The sequence below is a fragment of the Fringilla coelebs genome, assembly GCF_963513975.1.
Source record: "Fringilla coelebs genome assembly, chromosome: 4".
Classification (NCBI taxonomy): Eukaryota; Metazoa; Chordata; class Aves; order Passeriformes; family Fringillidae; genus Fringilla; species Fringilla coelebs.
The window spans coordinates 15,541,710-15,555,801 of record NC_140032.1 but is presented as its reverse complement, the minus strand read 5'-3'; the positions used below and the strand labels follow the sequence as shown (position 1 = coordinate 15,555,801).

The 14,092-nt window shown below is 36.0% G+C and overlaps 1 protein-coding gene across 2 annotated transcripts in view; it reads left to right on the top strand.

Moving 5' to 3' along the window:
• The window catches only part of TAPT1 (transmembrane anterior posterior transformation 1), a 49,289-nt gene that overhangs the window by 30,954 nt on the left and 4,243 nt on the right, over nucleotides 1-14,092 (top strand). For both annotated transcript variants that reach the window (XM_084204331.1, XM_084204330.1), the window contains 6 exons: nucleotides 4,698-4,778; nucleotides 5,620-5,729; nucleotides 7,374-7,433; nucleotides 8,818-8,886; nucleotides 9,861-9,937; nucleotides 13,411-13,571. In XM_084204331.1, the coding sequence (XP_084060457.1) occupies nucleotides 4,698-4,778; nucleotides 5,620-5,729; nucleotides 7,374-7,433; nucleotides 8,818-8,886; nucleotides 9,861-9,937; nucleotides 13,411-13,571 (558 nt within the window). The remainder of the gene's footprint in view (nucleotides 1-4,697; nucleotides 4,779-5,619; nucleotides 5,730-7,373; nucleotides 7,434-8,817; nucleotides 8,887-9,860; nucleotides 9,938-13,410; nucleotides 13,572-14,092) is intronic.

Below are 14,092 nucleotides of genomic sequence, written 5' to 3'. Positions count from 1 at the left end.
TTTAAAATTTTACTGTAACTGGTAATTCACTAAAACTTCAAGATTAAAGTAACTGTGAATCATCTACATAAAAATGAATGGAACAGGACATTAAATATACATAAGTTAATTGTTATCTAATAAAAATAAACCTGTTATCTTTTAGGGGCAGATCAACAAAGACCTTGAGGCTTTTATAGCTGCTTGAGACTGCAGCTACAGAATCTGGGACTTCAACCATGCTGTTCCCACAGCTTTGATTTCTCAGCTGCAGCAAAACTACTTTTGCATTGTCACCCTGACTTTTACAAGGAAATTTATGTACAGCCAGGCAATCTAAACACTGCAGCCATTGGAAAGCACTTCTATACAGAAAGCCTTTTATCTGTTGTATCACAAAGAAATGTTTCCCTAAATTTAAATAGTATATTCTCTTTTTGAAATAGTTATCTGTAAACAAATTTTGTAGGGTCAGTATTAGAGAACAAGGAGACCAAATTATAAAGAGAAGTTCTTTCATCATTGTTGAAAGCATAGCACGCTGCCTTCCTTTATGCTTTTAAATGTCTTATTTTAATTTCAAGCTGTGCTCTAAATTAAATTTTTTCTCAAAAGTCAATTGTACCTCATACAAAGAAGTGCATTAGATGTAGTGCATTAGGTTATTTCCTTCAGCTCATTATTAGGCCTGACTCTTCCTTGTTTTTTAAATCTCTTGTCTCAAAAATTTAACATATTTATTCTAAAGTTTTAGGAACTTTAGTTTTCTTCTTTATAGTTCTGTACTTTTTTCTTCTCAGTTCTTCTTTGTTCCAAATTTATCAGTCTCTGACTTTGATCACAATACTGAATAGCCTTTATTTTTGCCTTTGGTCTTTGAAATTCAAACTAGTGTGGCTTTAGGTTTTTTTAATACCATTATTCTAATCAAGTTGTTTATTTTAAGGATGAGGGATTTGTTGGCAGGACTGTGTTTGAGATTGGTGTGTCCTTGATGGTTCCTTGTTCAGTGTTTAATCCTTTCTTGTGCTCTGGTCACTTGTTAAGAGTTAGTTGGCACTACAGCTATTTAGGAGTTGCTGAGATGTAAACCAAAAGATCTTGTTTCACTTCTTATGTGCTACAATTTATAACTAACTTTTGATCTAAACATATAAACAGTGGGATTAACATGATAATTTTTTTTTTCTTTCTGGTTTGGGATTCCTGCATAATGTGTCAGGGAATCTGGAAGGAAATAGCTGTGTGTTCTAAAGACTGTTTACCCCACTTCAGGATCTGTGTCCCTGGGCTCTCACTGTGATGCAGCCTAGGACACATTTGGTTCTCTGGGCTGTGAGCACACATTGCCAGCTCATGCCCAGCCTCTCATCCACCAGAATCCCCAAGTCCTTCTCAACAGGGCTGGTTTGATCTGTTCATCCCCAGCCTGTGTTGATACCTGGGGTTCCCCAACCCAGATGCAGCACCTTGCACTTGCTCTCATTACACCTCTTGAGACTCCCGTGGGTCCACTTCTTGAGTTTGTCCAGGTCCTTCTGGATGACATCCTACCCTTCTGGTGCAGCAACCTCAGCACTCAGTCATCTGCAGATTTGCTGAGGTGTACTCAGTTTCTTCCTCTGTGTTGTTAATGAAGATACTAAATAACACTGGTCCCAGTATGGACCCCTGAGGAGCAGCACCTGTCACTGATATCCATCCAGATTTCATGCACAATATGTCATCAGCGCTGTGCATGGTATGTGCTGACAAGAGACTGGTCAAGGGGATAAATATATCTGATTTAGTGCTACATGTCAGGTTCTTAACACTTAGGGTCATAAACACTGAGAAAGTAAGCTTCTTAATCATGTCCTTGTGGAGGTAGCTGAAGACCATTTAAAATGTCATTGGCCTGACATTTTGGCTCTCATTTAACCCTGTCTTATAATGGCAAAGGTTATTGAAGGGTTATTGAAGCTATATTGTATCCTAACAGAAAAACAGTTATGTGGTATGCTTATCATATATACTCAGTGGAATACATGCAAAACTGAGTTGAACTGGCTTTTATCAATGTACTAAGCATTGTCACAATGGAGAATGAAAAGAGATCACTTTTCTTTCCACTTTACTCTTCATTATGCTGAAGCAGAATAGAATGATTGCCTCCTGCTAGTACCTGTGCTGTCTGTAACTGATCATTAACACTGGTGGTTTGTCACTGTTTTGCCAAATTCACAATTGCATTGATATACTTTGCCTTTGTTGTTCTTAAGAGCATGAGCAAGTGTGGACCCAGGGACGTAGCTTCACTTGTTCTGTAGTTCACCACATCATCCAGGAAGTGGCAATACATGGTACAGGAAAATCCCTTCACCAATTTAAAAAAGCCAAATATGCATATACAACATCAAATAAGTTCATCATAAATGATGAAACGTTACTGTACATATTTTGTATTCTGGAATTTTAATTAATATTTAGGACTGATTACCAGTGGTTGTTTTGGATATCCTGAAGCCTTTTTTGTCCTTGTCCATGAGGGTGAGAAATGAAATAAATTTTTAATTTGTTTGAGTTTACTGTTGAAGCTGCTGTAAAGTGCCCTGTCTGCCTTGCTTGCAACTCTGACAGTTGATGAGAGGGATGAGGATGAAGAGCAGCAGCCACAGTCATTCCTCTCCCCCTAACAGCCTTGAACAGCTGTGGCAGCAGAGATAACAGATTAGAAGGAGGCCACTGAGAACAGGGAAAATAAGCAGAGGGGGGAAAATAGGTATCAGCCTGTCACCCAGTCTCAGAAATTAGTGGTATTAATGGTACAAGAAAAATTGGTATTATTACAGCATTATAAGAGGAAATTTAAAGTCCAAAATGTCCCTTCTCAATTTAATCCTGTTGACTGGTGAGCTAACATATACCAAGCAGGTAATAAGTGTCTGGAGGATTAGCTTGAGACATGCTTTAATGTTAGGCCTGAATTAATGTCCTTGCTTCCCACTTGAGAATATTCTCTGTATAGGCCTCCATGGGACCTGAAAAACTGAAGATGAGATCTGTGTTTGTTATACATTGCTGACCAGTGATGTGTCATGGCAATGTGGGAAATAGAAGATAAAACTATTTTGAAATTCAGTGCAAAAGTCTGAAAACTCAGTGATTATTTCCAAGTCACTAATGGGCATGATAAAGCATGTAGATCAGTGAGTGCTTGGTCATTTGGGCAGTATTTTGTAAATTCAGAAGCATAGAAGAATGTTGTTGGAGTGTTACGGGCAGGAAATTAAGAAATTATGGTTAGGTTTTACTTAAGTCCTCTTTTCTGCTTTAAATTTATTGTACTAAAATATTTCCTTTTTCTCCCTTCCCCATCCTGTATATATGCCATTCATTCTATTTTTAAAGCTTGTGCTTCCTCTGTCCCTTCCCCCGCCCATACTGAGAAATGAATTTGTGATATTGTGCATGAAATCTCATTCTTCTTGAATTCTGTGTGCTTTTTCTTTCCTTTTCCTGGAGGATTTCTTAGTTTATTTTTGCTCATTTTTTTCAAAGCTGCCGGTATTTCCAAACTTCTATTCTAAAATGAGGGATATTATTATACTGTAGTAACTGCAGCCACAAGCATTGCTGTTGACCTCTAGTCCATCAGAGATGATGGAAACTGTTGACACAAAGTCAAATTTTTTTTTGTCCAGCTTAATCCTTGTGTTTTCTTCTGAGCATTTCTATTTCTTGTTTCCCAAAATCAGTAGGTAGAACCCCACACAATATTGGAGATGCTTAAGAAAATGAACCCTTTGGAGGTGCTTAAGAAAATCAACCCTTGGGCCCACAAAGAAGTATTTTTGTGGTTATTGACAGGTGTAACAAGCAGTAAGAGTGTCTTCACAGATTTTCTTAGTAGCTCTGTCTTCTAAAAAGACTTCTTTGGACTTTCTAAATTGTGATGACATTATGGTTTAGGTTTTACCCTGCTTTTCAGTAATACAGTTTTAGGAAGATGTTTTTTAATAAGCTAAAAAATGTGATGCTTCTTGAAGCAAGCTCTGTGTGTGTCATCTCTGGAAACAGAATACCACAGTAGAAAAAAAGACTGCCTTGTCTGGGAAGCAAAGCATAGGACTTTGTCCCGAATTAGATTGCTCTTGTGCTACATTTTGATAATTATGCTGATACATTCTGCTGTTCCCTTTAAGAGGGCAGTGTGAAAGACTGATAGGAGCCTTCTAGCTAAGGTGTAACAGTTGTCTTCAAACATTTTTTCTTCCTTTTACTGAGCCCAGTATACAGCAATTTGAATATCTATGATCTGAAGAAAATGAAATGTACCTTGCTAATAGCTTGAAAGGACAGATTGGTACATTCTCTTCATTTTAGTAACAGGAAATGCTGGTTCTTTTTGAATCACAGAAGGAATGCACAGACTTTATCAAGAAGAATGATTATTTTATTATTAGAAGAGGTGATAGTTAAGTCACAATTCTCTTCTGCTTGGGGAACTACGAGGTGAGGCAGCATTGGACAGACCAGGTCACAACCTACTGTGGAAATCCTGTCCCTGATGTGGTTCCCAGCATTTCCCCCACCCCTTAAATCCAGTTAAATAATTTGTGGAAAATGTTATCTAATTCAAGAATTAATAAATGATAGAACCTCAGAATGAATAGATATCTTTGTATGTAAATAAATGTTTCTTTGGAGCTGACAGATTTTGGTTCTTTTTAATCCAGATATAAAGGAGAGGTTCACTAATTACGTGCTGCTACTAATTGTATGTCTAAGAAATATGGAACAGTTCTCATGGAATCCAGGTGAGTAAACTAGAAGAAAAAATTCTGTGCTATCAAGAGCTGTATCTCTTGCTTCTTCCCTCAATCTGAAAGATAAGGTTGATTTAAGGTTGATGTAATTGATTTAATTAACAAATCCTAATTTTGTCAAATGCCTTAGATTCTTATTTTTCTATTTCTGGTATTCTTCTAAGAATGACTGTGTTCTTTCTGCTAGAAATATCTATTGTTATGCTATAAACATGTGTAGTTATCTCTCAAGCAGTGTCTGGAGCAATTTCTTCCCAGCCCTTTCCCTTCTTTTGAGTACACTGTGAATGAAGAATCCCCTAGAAAGTAGCTAGTGAGAATGAAATGTGATAAAGATTATGTTAAAAATACAATTCTTAATCTAATATTGATTATACTTAAGATTTTAATGACATATTTAATAAATATTGTTTAAAAAAGTGATTTTATTAAAACATTGTTTTAATAATTTTGACCCTTGCTCTGTGGTATATTTTGCCTGAATCTTACCAGTCTAAGGAAATTTTACCTTAAGTATCTAAAACTGCAGATGCTTTGTCTACACATACTGAACATGTAGTATCTAGTAGATACTTCCTACTAGAGGAAAAGGTTTACAAAGTGAAGAATTTAGAGCCTGATCCTAACTGTGGTGTGATAATACAGTACTGATAAATTTTTAGGACAGCAGTGGAATAAGCAAGAATTTGCACACTGCATGCTCAGTGATAATGTAAGCCTACATATTCTTCAGACTCATGAGGATTTTTCATTGTTGACTAGAATTGTTATAATTCTTTTTGAATGCTGACATTAGATTAAATGGCCTAACTTGTTTCTTCACAACCTTCAGATCACTTTTGGGTTTTATTCCCGGATGTTTGCATGGTGGTTGCTTCAGAAATTGCAGTGGATATTGTGAAACATGCCTTTATAACAAAATTCAATGACATCACGGCAGATGTAGGTATCCTGTTTGGAATGCTGGGTGCTATTTTAAATTGTATTTAATTTTGCTAATATTTTTTTAAATATTACAATTTTTTCCAGTGCAGAAAATGTAAAAATGGTTATTTTCATATGTTTGATATCACTTGGGAAAGCTTGCTAATTTCCTGATGCAATATACTTTTGAGGATCTTTTTAATGTGTAACTAACACCTCTGCTTCTAAATTAGTAGTTCCAGATCCATAAATTATTGCAAGTTTTGTGTAACAGCTCACATAATATAGCTACAATTCACATTACTGGCAGATCATTTTGTGAAGTGATTTAAACTGAAAGAAGGTTACTTGTTCTGCAGTCTAGACAGAACTTGTAGCCTTTCCTAACAAAATGGACTGTAGGTTAAAATTCAGGCTTTTGGAAAAACAGATATTGTTAGGCTGCTTTAATTCTATCATTGCATGTGTGTTAAAAGTGGAATCTGAAATCAGAGATCTTTTTTCCCCACTGTCCCTGGAGCACTAATAGGAAGTAGGTTATGTTAGTTTCCCACTCCTGAAATTTCTTAGGCCGCATATATTATCCAGTCCTTCTTTTAAAGCAGTAGATGAGGTTGCTTCTTGTGTGTTGCAGCATTACACATGGGCCATTTGTGTTCCACACTGTGAATTCAAATGCACTCGATAAATTTGTGAAGATATGAGCTAGCGTCTTTTCACTATTAAAACCACTTCTCAGGAAATGAGATCAGAACTTGTGAGGTGCTTTCTTTTTCAGCATCTCCAAAGTAACTGCATTGTGAGGTGTAGAAACAAGTGTAATAGATGCACTTAATAAGCTCCTTTATGCCAGAGGCATTTATGCATGCCCTACTTTCGTATAGAGAGTGTGGAAAAGAGCTGTAATGAAGCCATGGTAGCCAAAAATGTAGCATGCTTCAGAGTGCTGAAACAGCTGGAGGATGGGGGTAGTCACTGGCAATTTTGCAAGGTTTATTTAATAAACTTTGTGGGATTTGTGTATGAAGTTCTAAAGATTTATGGTTGCTACGTCAGACTTTTTCCAGAATTATTAACACCTGCAGTGCAAGTTGTCCTGCCACTTACCTTTAAGATAGATGCTTTTCTTTCTTAATATTAGCTGTTTTAAAGAGATAGATGCTTTTCTTTTTTAATATTAACTGTTTTAGAGAAGGAGAAACTTAATTCCTCTTCAGATGCAACTTGATTTTTTCATAGGATATTTGCTTAGTGTAAGAAAGCTCTCTCATTTGTTTGATTTGATCCCAGGGCTAGCTTTCCTGTAGCTTAAAAGCAGTTATGAACTATGAGGGGAAAAAACTAAATATGATTAATGTGGTTTTTGTTATTTTGTGTTTCTCATGATCCTGAAATTCAGTAACTTTATGAAGTCTCATTCAATTCCTAAACCATAGCATGGTGTTGTTTGTTGTGTATATACACACCCAAATTACTTTATTGCAGAAATAGGGGCTCATCTCTTGAAGAGGCCCATTAGACCTTAGGAAAACTGGCTTTGACTCTTTCAGCAAATGCATAAGTTCATAATACTTTATGGATATACTTTATTAATATCTGTGTTGCTTTTATAACGTGTGATAACAAATTAATCACACATCTGATGTGCTGGATTTTTTCCAGGTCTACAGTGAATACAGAGCCAGTCTTGCATTTGACCTTGTTAGCAGTCGACAGAAAAATGTAAGCCTGAAAATAAAATGCTCTTTCCCGTATTAACTAGCACAATTGTTACGAGGGGGATATTGGAACAAACAGTTAAAGAAATACATACAGTACTGTTACACCCCTGCAGTGCTGAAACTCTGCTTTCTTTAATAAGAGATAACAGGAATGTTTCTTTATGATTTTTATTATATCCAGTTGTTCGGGTCAGTTTGAGCTTCATTTAATATACTACTGAGTAGTTTCTTCCAAATATACTTACAGTAAGGGGACAGTTGTAACAACCTTACATTTTTGACATACGTGGGAAGTAAGCTTAACAGGGTAATTTTATATTACTGTTCTTTTCATGGTATTTTAACTGTGTTGGGTTAAAGCACAGTATTCATTAGGAATTTATGTTTCTTTACAGATAGAGTGCACAGATGTTTAGAGATGTTTCTACTATGCATGTTACTGTCATGGCATGGGTGTTTATAGAACACACAGACCACCTCTTTTTAGTTAGTACCATTTTTTGGAGAGCTGTTTACTGCACACTTTTCATGGATGAGGACTGGTTAGGTTTCACTTGTTAGCATTTCACTCATCAGTGCTTTAGATGTGTGCTGTCACTATTAAATGAACTTCATTACTATGATTTCTGTAGTTTTCTTGAGCTTGTTTCTTGGGCTGTTGTGAGGAATGCGGTAGTTAAACGTCATAAAGAAGCTTGACACCATCAGCTACAAATAATAATAATAATAATTTCTTAATAATAAAACCACCAGTTCATTGGTTTTGAAAACTCCATTACTTTTCCTAAGGATCCTCTGTGGGAAATAAAATAGCATCATTAGGTACTGACTTGGCTGTGATGTTCAATACTGCAGGCAAGCTGTCATGTGAAGTACTTGTGTTTTGAATACAAATGTAAAAACATTTTCAAAATAATTTTAACACAGTTATCTTAAGGCTAATTATAGATGTTTGTAGAATGATTTAAAATTTCTAGCGCAGTGGATAATTGTTCTTTTATCCCTGTAACAGTTTTTTCTGTAGAGAATTTGAGGATCAATCAGATTAATACAAAAAGGTCTCTAAGCTGGTAACAATGTACAGATGAAATATCATAGTGGCTTTGGATTCAGTGTCCTAGTTGCTTTCGGTTTAGACATTTGTATTATACTCCAGTTGCTCTTGATTTAGGGCACTGAAGCTAATCTTACTGGTCATGGTGGTATTACATTTTTGTCTGAGAGTGCAGCTATCTCCATTTGAATTCCAAAATGTGAATAGGTACACTTTATACTAGTATAGTGTTTGTTAACAGAGCTTTATTCTTATCTGGAGGGTGTGCCAAGCTAAAATAAGCTCATTCCTTTGCATAAATAGTTCATTATTCTTCCTCTTCTTTTCCTAGGCATATACAGATTATAGTGATTCAGTTTCCAGAAGAATGGGTTTCATTCCTCTTCCACTGGCTGTTTTAGTAAGTAGTATCATTCCTATCAGTTTTCTGTCAATAAGATCTCACTTTGAGAATGTGTCCCTCTGAGATAGCTAGCTGGATGTTTTAAGGATGAAATTATCTGAGGTAACTGAAATTATGCTGAAAGGTTGAGTTAACATTCAGTATAACCTTTATCATGTACTACTTGTGGCTTCACAAATACATTATTGTTTCTCAGCCTTTCATAGAAAATCAAATAAATATTAATTTTGTAGAATTTGTAAGAGTTTGAATTGTACCAGTGGAATTAAACTACATCTGTATTTACTGAACACGTATTCCTTTTGGCAGTTATCCTATTCATTCATTTGGAATAGTCAAAGCAGCTGGTTGCCAGAAGGTTAGCAGTAGTGCAGCAGTTTATTTAGGTTTTTCATAGGAGTCCTTGTGGCTGTCCCTGCAATGATGCTTAATGACTCAATATTCTTTTATATGGGGCACTGAGCTCCTGATCTGTTGTTGAGTACATCACTCTGAAATAGTTGACTTTGTTACACATACATGTTGCTTTAAAATTACTTTCTTAATTAATGGAACTCTGTCCACATGCTGTCTGAATTAACTATTGCAGAATGTTTTCTCTAAATAGCTGTCCCAACTTTCCCCATACACACATAAGATATACACATACAGACAAGCAGTAGTTATAATGCTGGGGATCTGTACAGGTTTTGTCAGAAAATATGCTTTTTTCCACATCTTATTTTACTTGAAAGTCAGTGTTAAGGAAACATTGTCAAACTCTGGTTTTGGCAAAGTTGCAACTAAGTGCTGGTATAATACTCATTCAAATCAAGATCTGGAGTAGTTAGTTCTGCCAAGGGGAGCATTAGACTAAATTTCTGTTCATGTAAATGTTTCTACTTTTTCTTGAATTTACCAAATAAGAAATGTCTGTTACAGCATTCTGTTAATAACTGTGTGCTAAATTTTAACTTTTTTCCTTAAAACAGCTCATCAGAGTCGTAACAAGCTCAATAAAAGTACAAGGAGTCTTAGCTTATGTTTGTGTTGTGCTGTTCTACTGTGGGTAAGTAAATCCACACAATTGAAAAGTATTCACCTTTACTTGATTACATATGTGCAAGAAGTTTCTGTTGATATGTCTGGATGTAAGGATAAACAGAATTTGTATTCAGTAGAACATAAATGAAAAACCTTTATGCTCATAATCTGAAATTGACAGTGCAGATTTGTCCCTGAGTACTGTGACTACATTGGGAGATTATAGCCCTCAGTAAGTAAATTTAGTAATGGAAATAACTCATTGCAAAAAGACTGAGAGAATCTGAGAGACAAGCACCATACTTCTGTGTAAAAAGGGAAATTGAATTCCAAGGACTGAAGTTTTCTGTAAAAAGACTAAAAGATCCAATAAGCAAACAAAAATAAGCAGTTCAAGTGCTCTGAGCAGGTAATGAATTTTTCTCTCAGGTAGTTAAATACAAGGTATACTTTGGTTTAGGAAACTACTGTTAAAAAAAAAAAAACAAATGCAAGGCTCACATTTCCTGGGAAGGGTGGGTCATTAAGTAATCTTAGTTAAGAAATACAATGTTCAATGGCAGTTCGTTTTCCATAGCCAATGATGTACAAGTATCCCTTCAGCATGCCTTCACTGCCAAGTCAGTTTATACTTACCTTTAACTTCTCACCAGTTGATAGGTACTTCTAGACTGCATAAGTGAACTTTATATCCAGTTTAGTTTGCCTGTTTTGAGACACTTGCTGTGTACTATCTGTGTACTGTCTGTACTTTCTGGGAAAGCTGTCATTGTTCCATTCAGTGATGGCTGCACTGCCATTGTTTGTTGTCTCTCAAAATTGATCATAAGCAATGAAGTGTTTCAAGCTGTTGACAGAAGAAGAACCTGCCTGCAGTTTGTGGGAGTGCTTCTTCCAGTATCCTACCAAGTTGTGTTTTAAGTGAAGGCAGCAAGGCTTGAGAAGCATAAGACTTCTAAGGCTGAGGCAGTGGTTCAGCAGGAAGAGAGGAGACCATGCTGGAAGAGAGGAGACTACTGTTCTTCAATAGCTTGTGAAAAGAACAGGCTATTACTACATGTTCTTGTAAACTCTTATCTCTAATCTGCAAAAAATAGAGCTCGATCAGATGTGTTTTGTCTACATAAGTGTGGGGACACATCTGTTTAGTGTTAGATAACTAAGACTTTGAGATACTGCATATAGTCCAAATAGTAAAATTTTAGCCATATTCTCTCTGTACCATACTTTGACTTTTTCCCCAGCATACTACATGCTGTGCCCATGTTCTCCCTAAAGCTAGCTTTGTATAATTCAAAGCATTATGCCCTCATCATCACATTCAGGCTGTGGTATACCAAGGTCAGCACTTTCATCCTGCTCAGTGGTTTTTCCTTTTTCCCAATATGTGTAATATTTTCCTACCTCTACCATTCCACGGCTGCAACCTAGGATTTTTCACTCTCTGTGGCTTGGGGAATGGAGGGCAGAAAGAAGTAATGTGATTAACATTAAGTGTTAAATGCTGCTATTTAAAGACATAGGTCACAGAACTAAATACATTTTGGTCTATTTTGTCCTTATTGAAAAGTGAGAACAAGTTTTCACTCTTGCTGTGATCTCAGACTTGGAGCTAGCTCACCTCCTGCATCTTTCAAGTAATTTTTGTTCTGAATATAAATTTCAGCTTTTCATTAGATGTTAGAATATATATAGAATACAAACATAATAGCAATAGATATGTGAGAAATGGCATGATAAAATCTGAAGCAGTTCGCTGGGAAAAGAATTGAGCCTATACTATGGATGAATTAATTTTGTATTGTTTATTAACAACTCTAGTTAATCTTTAATTGTAGTTAAAGAGTCTTGCCAAAAAACCCATGAGTTTTCTTTTTTTAGAATTTTGAACAAGTGCAAACTTACATTGTTAGAAATTTGAGCCTGAGATAGGCTGGCAAAAAAGAATAAAGGTGAATTGCTAGAAATTTGCATAATTTTCCATGAGAAGCTGGAACTGATACAGGGAAGTGGTGATTTATGGCCTTTTCAACTTCTGATCTCATTAAACCAGAGTCAAAGTATGCTGTGGAAACCTGTTCTCAGAACAAAAAACATGTTACATAAGAAGCATAAGAAAAACACCTTTAAAACATTAAAAATTAAGGAAACCTTCTCAATCTCAACTGTCTGAAATAAAATCTGTCCCAATACTATAATAAAATTGAAGAGAAGCACAGCTTTCAACTGATAAAAATGGTATCTTCTTTGTGGTTGCTTGGATACTAAAATGTCACTTTCTTCTGAGTACTGAAAGTGGTGTGCTCTCCTCATTCTTCCATTTCTCTATTGAAATAGAATAAACTTACTTTTTCCCTTAAAAGTGTAGTGTAGTTTGGTATTCTGTTTGACAAGTTCTGATTACATTTACAGTGAGAGATAGGGGAGCTGCTGCTGGAGTGTGCTTGGGTTACTTTATGATTAAGCAATTAGACCTGCTCCATGGGTCTGTGAATGTTCATTTCAAATTGTCTTTTTAGTCTTTTAATGATGTACATGATAAACAGACTTCAGAGAGTGGAGAACAAATTTAGAGTCTGCATTTGGTTCGCTCTTGTTACAAAGCTTGATTTGCATTGAGAATATTTCGTTCATTCTGCAGATCACTCTCCTTGCTGTTCTGCAATGAGCCTTCACTCCCTGGAGTGGACATTGCTCTATAAGCCATGTGTTGGTAGTAATGAAAATTAGATTTTGCAAAAGTCAGTTGAATGGTAAAAAAGCACTTGATGGTAGATGAGGTCTTCCTTCAAACGAGGAGACAGGTGGGAAGGGGATGCAGTGGTGTTTGTGCTGCAATTTAGTCATAGTAGAAAAAGAATCTGCCATCATCTGGACTGTGCTATGATAATGCAGTAATGCAGTGGTGCCTCTTTGGATTTGTTGAGTTTTACGGACTGTCTCCTGTGATGTGAAAAAGGACTTAGTATGATTAGCTTGTAGTTTGAAAAAGCTAGGTATTGGACTTGGCAGTGCTGGGTTAATGGCTGGACTCAATGATCTTGGAAATCTTTTCCAACCTTAATGATTCCATGGTTCTGTGTTTGCTGTGCTGTGGTTCCAAGTCTACTAAAGGTCCTTGGCTGGGCACACTTAATTTGGGTACATTTATTTTGGGCTTGCAGTGTTGAGGGCACTTTTTAATTCTGTGTTTAAATATTTAATGCCTTAAATAGCTACTTAATTGTCCTTGTCGTCCTTTAGTTAAATAATAAAACTTGATGTTTTTCTTTAGATGCCTTCTGGAGGAAAAAGAAAATGAACCATTGAATCTGAAACAAATTGTTAGGAAAATTGTTACCTTTTGATCTTGATATTGAAAGGATTTAATTTTGTTAGCTAATCCTTCTAAGACAGCATTTACCATACGCAATTATTTTCATATGAATAATTGCAGTATGAATAATATGCAATTATTTTAATGCGCTAATGCAAATATGTAAACAATTTTTTTTCCAGGTTAATATCTCTCAAAGTCCTTAACAGCATTGTACTGCTGGGGAAATCATGTCAATATGTGAAGGAAGCAAAAATGGAGGAGAAATTATTTAATCCTGTCCTGACTGCCACCCCAGGGAAGCCAGCTGGCAAACAGCAAGGCACATTTAAATCTACCCAAGGTAAGGCCAGCTGCCTTGATTTGTTTTCAGTGAAAATTTTTCAAACTAAATTTGATATTAAACCAGATGCATGAAAATGTTTGCTGCACAAACCCTGTTGCTGGACCTTAATTGTGCCATAGCACCGCTGTGAAAACAAGTCTGTAAATATAATAGAATTTATTGCTTTTAGTTCATGCATCTTCTTTTGGTAATCAATTCTCCTATCTCTGATACAATATCGGATAAGATGTCACTGTGGTATGTGGAGGTGACAGAAACAATGGAATTAGAAGCATGCTTTTATTTTAACCACGGAATGGTTTGGTTTGGGTTGGGAGGAACCTTTAAAGGCCATCTAGTCCAACCCCTCTGCCATGTCACTGCACAAATAAGTGTCTATTTACACATCATCTGTGGCAGTGCTCAAGTTTAGTAGGGAAGCAATCTGTATTTCTCATGGAAATCAAAGTAAAACATATTATGTTTATACATAGGTATAATTAATTGTAGTTGTCATGAACGTACAATGAAAAGCTTTA